Here is a 17,682-nt window from a genome sequence, read left to right on the forward strand (position 1 = left end):
CACAATAGGAATAGTATATAATATGAATACTAGAGCTGCTGCAACATGCAGTTTAAGGGACAGTGTGGCGCATCTGCACATACCCAGTGTAGCAGCTTCTTCTACAAAGTTTGCTTTATGTGTGGATCTGAGTGGTCAATCGGTGTGCTGGACCAAAGAGTAGCTGCCAAGAAGAAGAGACAGCGCCTTATTGTGCGGTGGAAGAATGGGATCCGGTCAGGTTCCTGGCTGTCGGGATCCCGGCAGTCAGAATCCCGACGCTGCAATCCTGACACTATTTGGTATGCCGATACCAGCATCCCAAATAGGTTCACCATCCTGGCGACAGTATCCCGACAGCTGGGATGCATAATGAGAAGACACCGGCCCGCTGAAGAGGTACACCGTGGGGGGAGGGTTAGGCTGCAACCCGGGAGGGGGGGTGTTAGGTTTAGGCTGCGAGGAGGGGGGTTAGAGTTGGGCACCCCCTAGGGAGAGTTAGGGTTAGGCGCCACCGGGGAGGGTTAGAGTTAGGCTGCGGGTTGAGGGGGGTGGAGGGTTAGGTTTAGGCAGCGGGGAGGGTGGGTTGGGGTTAGGGGGCCAGGGTGGAAGGTAAATATACTTGCCTTCCCCGTCGGGATTCCGGACATCGGGATGCCGCGGTCGGTATTCTGAGCATCTATTCACTGGAGACAGAGGGACAGGGGGCATAGCAGCAACTCACAGAGCACTGGCCATGCCCCCATAGTGACGAAAACAGGGGCGTGGCTCGCGGTTGTGACACTCCCGCAAAGCCACGCCCATTTTCTATAGGTCATGCCCCTTTTCGGGTGGCCGCTGCGCCAAAGTGTCCATCTTGCACTTCTCCCAGTGTTGGGAGATACATAAATAATCTGAGGGGGCCTCACAGATTTCTGTTGCAGGGCCAGCACCCCATAGAGATATACAGGAAAACTTGTAGTGTTGGGCCACCGCAATTCCCGGGGAAGACCGCTGCGACAACAATGTGCTGACACATCACTGAGAATTAAATTCCTCCAGATGTAACCTTTTCTAAAATGTTTATGCATCCTATTCGGGGAGGCACTCTTTCCATAGTCTTGTCTTAACTCTGACTTTCTACAACCATTTCTAGTGACTGTCGGCCTAACATTGCTCACAAAATGAAAGGAAACCAGGAAGCAGTAAACCGTGACTTTGAATAATTTGCTAACACTAATAAGGTGCAGGCGGTTCTTGTGTTAATTATCTTATCAGTCTCTGGCTGGAAGTTTGGAATGTAGGGGGCGGGCGAGGTTATCACTTACACACTTGTCAACTCTCTCTCTCTCTCTCTCTCTCTCTCTCTCTCTCTCTCTCTCTCTCTCTCTCTAACACTTCTTCCTAAGCTAAATTCTGTGGGATATCTTTTTTTTTTTTTTGTAAATAAATCCTTTTTTGTTGCAGGAAATCCTTGTGGAAGCGGACCCCACCTGCCTGTGGAGCTGACAGCCTGTGGAGTGGTCATCAACTTCTACCAGCTTCAGCACTTGAGTGGTCGCTGGGAGAAAGGACTAGATTCCGGCCAAAAACAATACAGCGTTCTATCCATTTTATTCAGACAGTGAATGAACAATTTTGAATATTCCTCGATCCTACACCCAAAATGATTGTGAATTCAAGTTTTCACAGCGAGACACTATTACGCTTTATGGGAAAAACCCTGAAAGACTGAGGATTGATGCCTGAAGCCACAATAGAGCCAGGCCTGCCAGACACTTTGTGACCTTAGAACAAATCTTTCTCCAAACAGAAACTGGTTAGACAACAAACCCTTTGTGTTTTTTTCCTATTACTTATTTATACAGACTTATCTGTAGTGCACGTGCTTTTCTTATTCCATTTTCTTCTTTACTTACACGTCTGTAGCACAATCCACTGTTGTAGATTGTCAAGACTTTTTTTGAAGACCTTTATCCAAACTTTTTCTTTTTAACTATTCCTTAAATATTATTTTTCACTACCTCCGCTGCTCTCTGCCTGGAGCAATAGAAAGATGGCGTACCAGAACTTGACCAACCCGGTCTACAATGACGCAGCTGCCCCAGAAAATGGGACTGAAAAAGTCTTTAGTGACCTGGTGCACTCGTATCTGGATTTGGTGCAAAGGAACACCTTTCCTCCTGGTAAGTCAATGCCTATTATTAATTAATCTGTGTTTGTGATGAATTTGCGTTTTTAGGCTTTTTGTGTAGTGATGCTGAAAAGAAAATATATTAGGAAAAACATAAAAAAAAATAAGATTTTACTTACCGATAAATCTATTTCTCGTAGTCCGTAGTGGATGCTGGGACTCCGTAAGGACCATGGGGATATAGCGGCTCCGCAGGAGACAGGGCACAATAATAAAAGCTTTAGGATCAGGTGGTGTGCACTGGCTCCTCCCCCTATGACCCTCCTCCAAGCCTCAGTTAGGATACTGTGCCCGGACGAGCGTGCATAATAAGGAAGGATATTGAATCCCGGGTAAGACTCATACCAGCCACACCAATCACACCGTACAACCTGTGATCTGAACCCAGTTAACAGTATGATAACAACGAAGGAGCCTCTGAAAAGACGGCTCACAACAAGAATAACCCGATTTTTGTAACAATAACTATGTACAAGTATTGCAGACAATCCGCACTTGGGATGGGCGCCCAGCATCCACTACGGACTACGAGAAATAGATTTATCGGTAAGTAAAATCTTATTTTCTCTGACGTCCTAGTGGATGCTGGGACTCCGTAAGGACCATGGGGATTATACCAAAGCTCCCAAACGGGCGGGAGAGTGCGGATGACCCAGCAGCACCGAATGAGAGAACTCCATGTCCTCCTCAGCCAGGGTATCAAATTTGTAGAATTTAGCAAACGTGTTTGCCCCTGACCAAGTAACTGCTCGGCAAAGTTGTAAAGCCGAGACCCCTCGGGCAGTCGCCCAAGATGAGCCCCCTTCCTTTTGGAATGGGCTTTTACAGATTTTGGCTGTGGCAGGCCTGCCACAGAATGTGTAAACTGAATTGTATTACAAATCCAGCGAGCAATCGTCTGCTTAGAAGCAGGAGCACCCATCTTGTTGGGTGCATACAGGTTAAACAGCGAGTCAGATTTTCTGACTCCAGCCGTCCTGGAAACATATTTTTCAGGGCCCTGACAACGTCAAGTAACTTGGAGTCCTCCAAGTCCCTAGTACCCGCAGGTACCACAATAGGTTGGTTCATGTGAAAAACAGAAAACACCTTAAGGAGAAATTGAGGACGAGTCCTCAATTCTGCCCTGTCAGAATGAAAAATTAAGTAAGGGCTTTATATATGATAAAGCCGCCAATTCTGACACACGCCTGGCTGAAGCCAGGGCTAATAAAATATCTCACATGGAAGGTGACGATGCTAAGTCCACAGTGGTGAGTGGTTCAAACCAATGTGACTTTAGGAAACTCAAAACAACATTGAGATCCCAAGGTGCCACTGGGGCACAAAAGGAGGCTGTATATGCAGTACCCCTTTTACAAACATCTGAACGTTAGGCACTAAAGCCAGTTCTTTCTGGAAGAAATTCGACAGGGCCGAAATTTGAACCTTAATGGACCCTAATTTTAGGCCCATAGACAGTCCTGTTTTCAGGAAATGTAGGAAACGACCCAGTTGGAATTCCTCTGTAGGGGCCTTCTTGGCCTCACACCACGCAACATATCTTCACCAAATGCGGTGAAAATGTTTTGCGGTTACATCCTTCCTGTCTTCGACCAGGGTAGGGATGACTTCATCTGGAATGCCCTTTCAGGATCCGGCGTTCAACCGCCATGCCGTCAAACGCGGCCGCGGTAAGTCTTGGAACAGACAAGGCCCCTGCTGGAGCAGGTCCTTTCTTAAAGGTAGAGGCCACGGGTCTTCCGTGAACATCTCTTGAAGTTTCGGGTACCAAGTCCTTCTTGGCCAATCCGGAACCACGAGTATCGTTCTTACTCATCTCCCTCTTATGATTCTCAGTACTTTTGGTATGAGAGGCATAGGAGGGAACACATACTCTGACTGGTACACCCACAGTGTTACCAGAGCGTCCACCGCTATTGCCTGAGGGTCCCTTGACCTGGCGCAATATCTGTCTAGTTTTTTGTTCAGGCGGGACGCCATCATGTCCACCTTTGGTTTTTCCCAACGGTTTACAATCATGTGGAAGACTTCCCGATGAAGTCCCCACTCTCCCGGGTGGAGGTCATGCCTGCTGAGGAAGTCTGCTTCCCAGTTTTCCACTCCCGGAATGAACACTGCTTGAGAGTGTTATCACATGATTTTTCGCCCAGCGAAGAATCCTTGTAGTTTCTGCCATTTCCCTCCTGCTTCTTGTGCCGCCCTGTCTGTTTACGTGGGCGACTGCCGTGATGTTGTCCCACTGGATCAATACCGGCTGACCTTGAAGCAGAGGTCTTGCTAAGCTTAGAGCATTGTAAATTGCCCTTAGCTCCAGTATATTTATGTGGAGAGAAGTCTCCAGACTTGATCACACTCTCTGGAAATTTTTTCCTTGTGTGACTGCTCCCCAGCCACTCAGGCTGGCATCCGTGGTCACCAGGACCCAGTCCTGAATGCCGAATCTGCGGCCCTTTCATAGATGAGCACTCTGCAGCCACCGCAGAAGAAACACCCTTGTCCTTGGAGACAGGGTTATCCGCTGATGCATCTGAAGATGCGATCCGGACCATTTTTCCAGCAGATCCCACGGAAAGGTTCTTGCGTGAAATCTACCGAATGGGATCGCTTTGTAAGAAACCACCATTTTTCACAGGATCCTTGTGCAATGATGCACTGATACTTTTCCTGGTTTTAGGAGGTTCCTGACTAGCTCGGATAACTCCCTGGCTTTCTTCTCCGGGAGAAAACATCCTTTTCTGGACTGTGTCCAGAATCATCCCTAGGAACAGTAGACGTGTCGTCGGAAAAAACTGCGATTTTGGAATATTTAGAATCCACTCGTGCTGTCGTAGAACTACTTAAGATAGTGCTACTCCGACCTCCAACTGTTCTCTGGACCTTGCCCTTATCAGGAAAGCGTCCATATTTCTTTTAAGAAGAATCATCATTTCGGCCATTACCTTGGTAAAGACCCGGGGTGCCGTGGACAATCCAAACGGCAGCGTCTGAACTGATAGTGACAGTTCTGTACCACGAACCTGAGGTACCCTTGGTGAGAAGGCAAATTTGGACATGTAGGTAAGCGTCCCTGATATCCAGTGACACCATATCGTCCCCTTCTTCCTGGTTCGCTATCACTACTCTGAGTGACTTCATCTTGATTTGAACGCTTGTATGTAAGTGTTCAAATATTTCAGATCTCACCGAGCCGTCTGGCTTCAGTACCACAATATAGTGTGGAATAATACCCCTTCCCTTGTTGTAGAAGGGGTACTTTGATTATCACCTGCTGGGAATACAGCCTGTGAATTGTTCCCAATACTGCCTCCCTGTCGGAGGGAGACGTTGGTAAAGCAGACTTCAGGAACTTGTGAGGGGGAGACGTCTCGAATTTCCAATGTACACCTGAGCCCCCTGCGTGCTGAAACTCTTGAGATGACCCCCTACCGCACCTGAGTCCGCTTGTACGGCCCCAGCGTCATGCTGCGGACTTGGCAGAAGCTGTGGAGGGCTTCTGTTCCTGGGAATGGGCTGCCTGCTGCAGTCTTCTTCCCTTTCCTCTACCCCTGGGCAGATATGACTGGCCCTTTTGCCCGCCTGCCCTTATGGGGACGAAAGGACTGAGACTGAAAAGACTGTGTCCTTTTCTGCTGAGATGTGACTTGGGGTAACAAAAGGTGGATTTTTCAGCTGTTGCCATGGCCACCAGGTCCGATGGACCGCCCCTTTATACGGCAATACTTCCATGTGCCGTCTGGAATCTGCATCACCTGACCACTGTCGTGTCTTCGTCTGGCAGATATGGACATCACATTTACTCTTGATGCCAGAATGCAAATATCCCTCTGCGCATCTCGCATATATAGAAATGCATCTATAGTCAATAAAATCTTGTCCCTGTCAAGGGTATCAATATTTTCAGTCAGGAAATCCGACCAAGCCCCCTCAGCGCTGCACATCCAGGCTGAGGCGATTGCTGGTCGTAGTATAACACCAGTATGTGTGTATATACTTTTAGGATATTTTTCAGCTTCCTATCAGCTGGCTCCTTGAGGGCTGCTGTATCTGGAGACGGTAACGCCCCTTGTTTTTATAAGCGTGTGAGCGCCTTATCCACCCTAAGGTGTGTTTCCCAACTCGCCCTAACTTCTGGCGGGAAAAGGTATACCGCCAATAATTTTCTATCGGAGGAAACCCACGTATCATCACACACTTCATTTAATTTATCTGATTCAGGAAAAACTACAAGTAGTTTATTCACACCCTACATAATACCCTTATTTGTGGTACTTGTAGTATCAGAAATATGTAACACCTCCTTCATTGCCCTTAACATGAAACGTGTGGCCCTAAAGGAAAATACGTTTGTTTCTTCACCGTCGACACTGGAGTCAGTGTCCGTGTCTGTGTCGACCGACTGAGGTAAATGGGCGTTTTTACAAGCCCCTGACGGTGTCTGAGACGCCTGGACAGGTACTAATTTGTTTGCCGGCCGTCTCATGTCGTCAACCGACCTTGCAGCGTGTTGACATTATCACGTAATTCCTAAATAAGCCATCCATTCCAGTGTCGACTCCCTAGAGAGTGACATCACCAATACAGGCAATTTGCTCCGCCTCCTCACCAACATCGTCCTCCTACATGTCGACACACACGTACCGACACACATCACACACACAGGGAATGCTCTGATAGAGGACAGGACCCCACTAGCCCTTTGGGGAGACAGAGGGAGAGTTTGCCAGCACACACCAAAAACGCTATAATTATACAGGGACAACCCCTTATACAAGTGTTTTCCCTTATAGCATTTTTATATATGTAATCATATCGCCAAATAAGTGCCCCCCCTCTCTGTTTTAACCCTGTTTCTGTAGTGCAGTGCAGGGGAGAGCCTGGGAGCCTTCCTCACAGCAGAGCTGAGCAGGAAAATGGCGCCGTGTGCTGAGGAGAATAGGCCCCGCCCCCTTTTCGGCGGGCTCTTCTCCCGGAGTGTTTGAGATCTGGCAGGGGTTAAATACATCCATATAGCCTCAAGGGCTATATGTGATGTATTTTAGCCATAAAAAGGTATTATACATTGCTGCCCAGGGCGCCCCCCCAGCGCCCTGCACCCTCAGTGACAGTTGGTGACTGTTGGTGAAGTGTGCTGACAACAATGGCGCACAGCTGCAGTGCTGTGCGCTACCTTATGAAGACTGAAAGTCTTCTGCCGCCTGTTTCTGGACCTCTGGACCTCTTCAACTTCGGCATCTGCAAGGGGGGTCGGCGGCACGGCTCCGGGACCGGACTCCATGGCTGGGCCTGTGTTCGATCCCTCTGGAGCTAATGGTGTCCAGTAGCCTAAGAAGCAAATCCATCCTGCACGCAGGTGAGTTTACTTCTCTCCCCTAAGTCCCTCGTAGCAGTGAGCCTGTTGCCAGCAGGACTCACTGAAAATAAAAAACCTAACTTAAACTTTTATTCTAAGCAGCTCAGGAGAGCCACCTAGATTGCACCCTTCTCGTCGGGCACAAAAATCTAACTGAGGCTTGGAGGAGGGTCATAGGGGGAGGAGCCAGTGCACACCACCTGATCCTAAAGCTTTTATTATTGTGCCCTGTCTCCTGCGGAGCCGCTATATCCCCATGGTCCTTACGGAGTCCCAGCATCCACTAGGACGTCAGAGAAATAAAAAATAAAAAGATTGTTGGCCACTAGTCTTTTCCAAACAGGAAGACACTCAGGGTTGATAAAGTCAGCAGTATACAGGAAAATGGCTTTCAATTAACTAGCTATCAGTTACGTACAACCACTTTTAATGCTACGTATTAATTACAGTTTAATCTAGAAGAAAGTAACAGTACTTGCAGCAATTTTATTTCAATCACAGAAATAGATCCAAGCAACATCCTTACAAAGAACTGAAGATCAAGTAGGGTTGAGGTTACCAAAAGGTAAAAAAAAAAACAAGGGCGGACTAGGTGGGACAAGTGGTTCTTCTCTGCCGTCAAATTCTCTGGGGCATATGCAGTAGGGTCCGAGTCTGCCGGAGTTGCGGCATGCCAGCTGATCTCGTACACTTTTTTTTAACTGGCAATCATTTACTAGGCAAAAACATGCCTTGTAAATGAACGCCCTTTAAAAAAAGAAAAAACGTCCGTGATAGACCGGTATCCCACACCTTCGGCAGACTCTGACCCTATTACATATGCCCCTATGTTTCTACAACATTATAATTTCTGTACGTACGTAGAGCACATTGTGTTTTACCAACGGCTATGAAAATGAGTTTGGTATTTTGGAAGCGCACAGTTCTGCTGAATCCCGCGGATGTCTCCTATTCAAATGGTCTATTTTCTTATGTGTCTCTGCCTTGTTTTTATATGCAAACATCGGCGGCCTCACTTGGCAGCTGCAGAGGGCACTTCATTTGAAACATAAGAGAATCACGTATTAAAGACTTTTTATTTTAAACATTTATCTTCCAGCACATGTGGAATTGCCATGGACCCAAATTTACATAGCAAGGGTTACTCTTAAGTAGAATTTAAATATCACTTAGGGGGAAGAAAAAAAATGAAAAGTACAAAGTTAAGAACAAACGAAGTAGATCTTACTAAAATCAAAAAAAGGAGAAGTATTAGAATTTTTGTAGAAAAACAACAACAACAACAAAAATACTATTAAAGCTTTGAGCCTCGCTCACTTTGTCCAGGTGCCATAGTAAAGCAATGATCTTTTTCTCCGGAAGCCCATGTGCCATTGTCCTGGGAAGCACTTCCTCTCTGCGGCTTCACACTGGTAAAAACAAAGGGGTTTATGTCAGTACGTGTTTAAGCCGGAAATGGGAAAGGCAATGCTTTTACCAGCAAAACTCACTAACTCTCCCAAGTAGTAAACAATTTTTCCACTCACTTAATCAACTTATCCATCACCTCCACCCTTGATAGCAACCTTATAATTACACTTAATTACTTTCCTAATGACCAGTTTTATCTCAGTCTGCACTATCTATTGGCAGTCCCTGCGGCCCGTGTTGTTCAGGCTTGGACTTGTGTGTTCACAATGCTTCACCATCAGAGGTGGATTAAGGTGGTCATTCCGAGTTGATCGCTCGCTAGCAATTTTTAGCAGTCGTGCAAACGCTAAGCCGCCGTCCTCTGGGAGTGTATTTTAGCTTAGCAGAAGTGCGAACAAAAGGATCGCAGAGCGGCTACAAAAAAAATATTGTGCAGTTTCTGAGTAGCTCCAGACCTCTTGCGATCACTTCAGACTATTCAGTTCCGGATCTGAGGTCACACACCCGCCCTGCGTTCTCCCAGCCACACCTGCGTTTTTCCTGGCACGCCTGCGTTTTTTCGAACACTCCCTGAAAACAGTCAGTTGACACCCAGAAATGTCCACTTCATGTCAATCACTCTGCCGCAGCCAGTGCGACTGAAATGCATTGCTAGACCTTGTGTAAAACTACATCGCCGTTGTGAAAGTACGTTATGTGTGCACATTGCGCCGCATACACAGGTTTTTTTTTGCTTCATTGTTGCGCAGCAAACATTTTCAGCTAGCAATCAACTCGGAATGACCCCCTAAGACACCATGCAGCCATAGGCAACATTCTAGTCTCGACCCTCCCCCATCCCCAGTGGGTAATGCACACTAGACCCTAGGTAGGTAATGTCCACTGGACCCTAGGCAAGAACCTAGGTTGTCTTATGGGTGATCCATCCGTGTTCACTATATATGGAGTGTGGCACTGATGAAAATTACTTATCACTTGGGGTGAGTTGGGGGCCCGGCAATAATTTCTTGATGTTTCATACGCTATGTACTGAACGTGCGCTGACTTTGGCTATTCTGGTTCCTGGGGGGAGTAATATCCATAAGGCGTCCCTATCTTTCTGCAATTAACCAACAATAATAATATTATTATTATCATGATTATTATGCTTTATTTTTATGGCGCCACAAGGGATCCGCAGCGCCCAATTACAGAGTACATAAACAAATAAGCAAAACAAGAAGACAGTGACTTACAGTTCAATACAACAAGGACAAGTACAGGGTATATATTATTATGACATTTCTCTGATGTCCTAAGTGGATGCTGGGGACTCCGTAAGGACCATGGGGAATAGCGGCTCCGCAGGAGACAGGGCACAAAAGTAAAAGCTTTAGGATCAGGTGGTGTGCACTGGCTCCTCCCCCTATGACCCTCCTCCAAGCCTCAGTTAGATCTTTGTGCCCGGCCGAGAAGGGTGCAATCTAGGTGGCTCTTCTAAAGAGCTGCTTAGAGTAAAAGTTTTGTTAGGTTTTTTATTTTCAGTGAGTCCTGCTGGCAACAGGCTCACTGCATCGAGGGACTTAGGGGAGAAGAAGTGAACTCACCTGCGTGCAGGATGGATTGGCTTCTTAGGCTACTGGACACTAGCTCCAGAGGGACGATCACAGGTACAGCCTGGATGGGTCACCGGAGCCGCGCCACCGACCCCCTTGCAGATGCTGAAGAGAGAAGAGGTCCAGAAATCGGCGGCTGAAGACTTCCCAGTCTTCTTAAGGTAGCGCACAGCACTGCAGCTGTGCGCCATTGCTCTCAGCACACTTCACACCAACGGTCACTGAGGGTGCAGGGCGCTGGGGGGGGCGCCCTGGGCAGCAATGAAAGTACCTATGCTGGCTAAAAATACATCACATATAGCCCCTGGGGCTATATGGATGTATTTAACCCCTGCCAGGTTGTCAGAAAAACGGGAGAAGAAGCCCGCCGAAAAGGGGGCGGGGCCTATTCTCCTCAGCACACAGCGCCATTTTCCCTCACAGAACTGCTGGTGGGAAGGCTCCCAGGCTCTCCCCTGCACTGCACTACAGAAACAGGGTTAAAACAGAGAGGGGGGGCATTTTTGTGGCGATATTATTACATATTAAGATGCTATAAGGGAAAACACTTATATAAGGTTGTCCCTGTAAAATTATAGCGTTTTGGTGTGTGCTGGCAAACTCTCCCTCTGTCTCCCCAAAGGGCTAGTGGGGTCCTGTCCTCTATCAGAGCATTCCCTGTGTGTGTGCTGTGTGTCGGTACGTGTGTGTCGACATGTATGAGGACGATGTTGGTGAGGAGGCGGAGCAATTGCCTGTAATGGTGATGTCACTCTCTAGGGAGTCGACACCGGAATGGATGGCTTATTTAGGGAATTACGTGATAATGTCAACAAGCTGCAAGGTCGGTTGACGACATGAGACGGCCGGCAAACCAATTAGTACCTGTCCAGGCGTCTCAAACACCGTCAGGGGCTTTAAAACGCCCATTACCTCAGTCGGTCGACACAGACACAGACACGGACACTGACTCCAGTGTCGACGGTGAAGAAACAAACGTATTTTCCATTAGGGCCACACGTTACATGTTAAGGGCAATGAAGGAGGTGTTACATATTTCTGATACTACAAGTACCACAAAAAAGGGTATTATGTGGGGTGTGAAAAAACTACCTGTAGTTTTTCCTGAATCAGATAAATTAAATGAAGTGTGTGATGATGCGTGGGTCTCCCCCGATAGAAAATTAAAGGCGCTCACACGCTTATCAAAACAAGTGGCGGTACCGTCTCCAGATACGGCCGCCCTCAAGGAGCCAGCTAATAGGAGGCTGGAAAATATCCTAAAAAGTATATACACACATACTGGTGTTATACTGCGACCAGCGATCGCCTCAGCCTGGATGTGCAGCGCTGGGGTGGCTTGGTCGGATTCCCTGACTGAAAATATTGATACCCTTGACAGGGACAGTATTTTATTGACTATAGAGCATTTAAAGGATGCATTTCTATATATGCGAGATGCACAGAGGGATATTTGCACTCTGGCATCAAGTGTAAGTGCGATGTCCATGTCTGCCATAAGATGTTTATGGACACGACAGTGGTCAGGTGATGCAGATTCCAAACGGCAGTATTGCCGTATAAAGGGGAGGAGTTATTTGGGGTCGGTCCATCGGACCTGGTGGCCACGGCAACAGCTGGAAAATCCACCTTTTTACCCCAAGTCACATCTCAGCAGAAAAAGACACTGTCTTTTCAGCCTCAGTCCTTTCGTCCCCATAAGGGCAAGCGGGCAAAAGGCAGATATGCCCAGGGGTAGAGGAACGGAAGAAGACTGCAGCAGGCAGCCCCTTCCCAGGAACAGAAGCCCTCCACCGCTTCTGCTAAGTCCTCAGCATGACGCTGGGGCCGTACAAGCGGACTCAGGTGCGGTGGGGGGGGTCGTCTCAAGAGTTTCAGCGCGCAGTGGGCTCACTCGCAAGTGGACCCCTGGATCCTACAAGTAGTATCCCAGGGGTACAGATTGGAAATTCGAGACGTCTCCCCCTCGCAGGTTCCTGAAATCTGCTTTACCAACGTCTCCCTCCGACAGGGAGGCAGTATTGGAAACAATTCACAAGCTGTATTCCCAGCAGGTGATAATCAAAGTACCCCTCCTACAACAAGGAAAGGGGTATTATTCCACACTATTTGTGGTACTGAAGCCAGACGGCTCGGTGAGATTTATTCTAAATCTGAAATCTTTGAACACTTACAAAGGTTCAAATCAAGATGGAGTCACTCAGAGCAGTGATAGCGAACCAGGAAGAAGGGGACTATATGGTGTCCCTGGACATCAAGGATACCTCCATGTCCCAAATTGCCCTTCTCACCAAGGGTACCTCAGGTTCGTGGTACAGAACTGTCACTATCAGTTTCAGACGCTGCCGTTTGGATTGTCCACGGCACCCCGGGTCTTTACCAAGGTAATGGCCGAAATGATGATTCTTCTTCAAAGAAAAGGCGTCTTAATTATCCCTTACTTGGACGATCTCCTGATAAGGGCAAGGTCCAGAGAACAGTTGGAGGTCGGAGTAGCACTATCTCAAGTAGTTCTACGACAGCACGGGTGGATTCTAAATATTCCAAAATCGCAGCTGATTCCGACGACACGTCTGCTGTTACTAGGGATGATTCTGGACACAGTCCAGAAAAAGGTGTTTCTCCCGGAGGAGAAAGCCTGGGAGTTATCCGAGCTAGTTAGGAACCTCCTAGAACCAGGCCAAGTGTCAGTGCATCAATGCACAAGAGTCCTGGGAAAAATGGTGGCTTCTTACGAAGCGATTCCATTCGGCAGATTTCACGAAAGAATTTTTCAGTGGGATCTGCTGGACGAATGGTCCGGATCGCATCTTCAGATGCATCAGCGGATAATCCTGTCTCCAAGGACAAGGGTGTCTCTTCTGTGGTGGCTGCAGAGTGCTCATCTACTAGAGGGCAGCAGATTCGGCATTCAGGACTGGGTCCTGGTGACCACGGATGCCAGCCTGAGAGGCTGGGGAGCAGTCACACAGGGAAGAAATTTCCAAGGAGTGTGGTCAAGTCTGGAAACTTCTCTCCACATAAATATACTGGAGCTAAGGGCAATTTACAATGCTCTGAGCCTAGGAAGACCTCTGCTTCAAAGTCAACCGGTGCTGATCCAGTCGGACAACATCACGGCAGTCGCCCACGTAAACAGACAGGGCGGCACAAGAAGCAGGAGGGCAATGGCAGCAAGGATTCTTCGCTGGGCGAAAAATCATGTGATAACACTGTTAGCGGTGTTCATTCCGGGAGTGGACAACTGGGAAGCAGACTTCCTCAGCAGGCACGACCTCCACCCGGGAGAGTGGGGACTTCATCTGGAAGTCTTCCACATGATTGTGAACCGTTGGGAAAGACCAAAGGTGGACATGATGGCGTCCCGTCTGAACAAAAAACTGGACAGGTATTGCGCCAGGTCGAGAGACCCTCAGGCAATAGCTGGGACGCTCTGGTAACACCATGGGTGTACCAGTCGGTGTATGTGTTCCCTCCTCTGCCTCTCATACCCAAGGTACTGAGAATTATAAGAAGGAGAGGAGTAAGAACTATACTCGTGGCTCCGGATTGGCCAAGAAGGACTTGGTACCCGGAACTTCAAGAGATACTAAGAAGGCACTTGCTTCAGCAAGGATCATGTCTGTTCCAAGACTTACCGCGGCTGCGTTTGACGGCATGGCGGTTGAACGCCGGATCCTAAGGGAAAAAGGCATTCCGGAAGAGGTCATCCCTACCCTGGTCAGAGCCAGGAAGGAGGTGACCGCACAACATTATCACCGCATTTGGCGAAAATATGTTGCATGGTGTGAGGCCAGGAAGGCCCCCATGGAGGAATTTCAACTCTGTCGATTCCTACATTTCCTGCAAACAGGAGTGTCTATGTGCCTCAAATTGGGGTCCATTAAGGTTCAAATTTCGGCCCTGTCGATTTTCTTCCAGAAAGAATTGGCTTCAGTTCCTGAAGTCCAGAAGTTTGTCAAGGGAGTACTGCATATACAACCCCCTTTTGTGCCTCCAGTGGCACTGTGTGATCTCAACGTAGTTCTGGGATTCCTCAAATCACATTGGTTTAAACCGCTCAAATCTGTGGATTTGAAATATCTCACATGGAAAGTGACCATGCTGTTGGCCCTGGCCTCGGCCAGGCGAGTGTCAGAATTGGCGGCTTTGTCTCACAAAAGCCCATATCTGATTGTCCATTCGGACAGGGCAGAGCTGCGGACTCGTCCCCAGTTTCTCCATAAGGTGGTGTCAGCGTTTCACCTGAACCAGCTTATTGTGGTACCTGCGGATACTAGGGACTTGGAGGACTCCAAGTTGCTAGATGTTGTCAGGGCCCTGAAAACTGACTTGCTGTTATCCTGTATGCACCCAACAAACGGGGTGCTTCTAAGCAGACGATTGCTAGTTGGATGTGTAGTACAATTCAGCTTGCACATTCTGTGGCAGGCCTGCCACAGCCAAAATATGTAAATGCCCATTCCACAAGGAAGGTGGGCTCATTTTGGGCGGCTGCCCGAGGGGTCTCGGCTTTACAACTTTGCCGAGCTGCTACTTGGTCAGGGGCCAACACGTTTGCAAAATTCTACAAATTTGATACCCTGGCTGAGGAGGACCTGGAGTTCTCTCATTCGGTGCTGCAGAGTCATCCGCACTCTCCCGCCCGTTTGGGAGCTTTGGTATAATCCCCATGGTCCTTACGGAGTCCCCAGCATCCACTTAGGACGTCAGAGAAAATAAGAATTTACTTACCGATAATTCTATTTCTCGTAGTCCGTAGTGGATGCTGGGCGCCCATCCCAAGTGCGGATTGTCTGCAATACTCGTACATAGTTATTGTTACAAAAATCGGGTTATTATTGTTGTGAGCCATCTTTTCAGAGGCTCCGCTGTTATCATGCTGTTAACTGGGTTCAGATCACAGGTTGTACAGTGTGATTGGTGTGGCTGGTATGAGTCTTACCCGGGATTCAAAATCCTTCCTTATTGTGTACGCTCGTCCGGGCACAGTATCCTAACTGAGGCTTGGAGGAGGGTCATAGGGGGAGGAGCCAGTGCACACCACCTGATCCTAAAGCTTTTACTTTTGTGCCCTGTCTCCTGCGGAGCCGCTATTCCCCATGGTCCTTACGGAGTCCCCAGCATCCACTACGGACTACGAGAAATAGAATTATCGGTAAGTAAATTCTTATTTTTATTTATAGGGTGCCACAGGTGTTTTGCAGCGCCGTAACAAAGGACAGTACGGGGAGACAAAACTTAGCATTACAGTAAATGAATAACAGAAATAGAGTACAGGTAACAAAGAGCACCACAATTCTCCAAGACATAATACAGCTAAGATGTAAGTAGTGAGGGAGTGATCACCGTACTACTTGGGGCTGGTGGCCATGGATAGAGATGAGCCTTTACCAGCAGGAGAAAAAGTGGGTAAAGATGGTCGCTGAGTAGGGGAGAGCTGTGAGTGAAATGTGTTGAGAAGAGGGCTTTGACAACAAAAGAAAAGAGGGCCCTGCTCTGAGGAGCTAACAATCTAGTGTGGAGGGGCGACAGACAGATGACATGAGATGCAAGCAGGCGGGAGGAAGCCTGATGGCAGTATGTAGACATAGCTGCGTCAGCAGACGACACTGACATAAGTATCAGGATGGAACAAAACCAAGGGATTTGGTGCCATCGAAAGGAAGTATGCAGTAGACATAGGCGTTTCTATAATGGCTTCAGTGCGTGCGGTGCACACAGGCCTCTGGGCCCAGGGGGTCCCCCACTGCACACGCTGCACCCATATATTATACTTACCCCTGCGGAGTCCCGCGACGGAGGCCCTGCACTGCAGACAGAAATCACTTGGTAAATGTCCGCCGCGTCTATTTCCGAGTGATTTGTGCATGCACACAGGAGATGTCCCCCGGGAACAAGTTGCGGGCGCCATGTTCCCGGAGACCTGCGCATGCACTGTAGACCCTGGCATTATGCTAGAGTCTACTGCTGCCGGAGAGGAGGGGTCTCGCGATGGAGGCTGCATGTGGGTCCCCTAGAGGATGGTTTAAGTAAGAGAAGGAAAGGCTACGGCCAACCCCCACCCCCACCGTGCACCGTGACAAATGTGAGCTGGGCTGCCAAGGCTTACAACCCCTTCTAATAGATGGTACGAGTGCCTCTGCAGAGACAGACCCCCAAAGTCCACCCGCAGGGGTAGGCCAAACTAGTCGTCCTTCACAGGGTATGTGCTCCACAGCGGATTCCTACCGCTGGTTTGTTACGCCTTCCCGCCCAGCAGCACCTTATAAATGAAGAGTTAGTAAAACAGAAGCGAAGAAGAGATAAATGGGGAGGGAGGGACGAGCGGCTCTCGTCGTCTTTTCTCTGTCTCACACGGTAAACAAATTAGAGTGAGAAATAGCTTGTGTACTGAATGAGCTGTTTTAGCACATGAGCCGTATTCCGCAATAGCGCGGGCTTTGTCTTCCCAGGTCTCTGTAATACAGTAAATTATACCTATCGATGAAAGCAAATATTGCGGCAAAGCGTAGGACAGAGTAAACAGCCTTTGTACAATGTGAAAGCAATTATACACAAAGACACTTGGTACACAGCGGTTGAAAGACAAATGATGATAATATTGATACATGGTTTCAATAGTCTCTGATACACTTATGCAGCTAAATTCAACAACAAAAATAAATCTGATGTGGATAGGAAATGCTATTTGGGAGTGGGTGGGGTTGGTGGTTGTAGTCTATGGAAAAAGCAGATGAGGAGGTGAGGTGACAGAGGAATTTGAATGGGTGACAGTCGGACCTCACTTTACAAGTACCTCCAAGTGACCATTCGCTGGTTTTATAGATAATTGTTTGCACGGTTGTCTTTTGCTCTCAATAGACAGAATTGTGCAGATTGTTTGACATGTCTATGACATTATTTCCAAGATCAGACCCTTTCTAACCCAGGATGCTACTAAGACCCTTATCCACTCACTGGTCATCTCCAGACTGGACTACTGTAATCTCCTCCTGACTGGCATTCCTGACAAACACCTCTCTCCACTCCAATCTATCCTCAATGCTGCAGCTCGGCTCATCTTCCTCACCAAACACACTACATCCACCTCCCCTCTCCTACAAGCCCTTCACTGGCTTCCCTTCCCTTTCAGAATCCATTTGAAGCAGTGGCGGAACTAGCGAGCGGTG

At 48.1% G+C, this 17,682-nt stretch overlaps 1 protein-coding gene across 1 annotated transcript in view; it reads left to right on the plus strand.

Annotated features, from left to right (window-relative positions):
* Nucleotides 1–17,682, plus strand: part of LOC135056785 (prominin-1-A-like) — a 164,757-nt gene that overhangs the window by 25,929 nt on the left and 121,146 nt on the right. Inside the window, exon 2 of the mRNA XM_063962373.1 lies at nucleotides 1,426–2,144. Within this exon, the coding sequence (XP_063818443.1) occupies nucleotides 2,015–2,144 (130 nt within the window). The 5' untranslated portion in view covers nucleotides 1,426–2,014. The remainder of the gene's footprint in view (nucleotides 1–1,425; nucleotides 2,145–17,682) is intronic.

Source organism: Pseudophryne corroboree, chromosome 3 (genome assembly GCF_028390025.1).
Source record: "Pseudophryne corroboree isolate aPseCor3 chromosome 3, aPseCor3.hap2, whole genome shotgun sequence".
Taxonomy (NCBI): Eukaryota; Metazoa; Chordata; class Amphibia; order Anura; family Myobatrachidae; genus Pseudophryne; species Pseudophryne corroboree.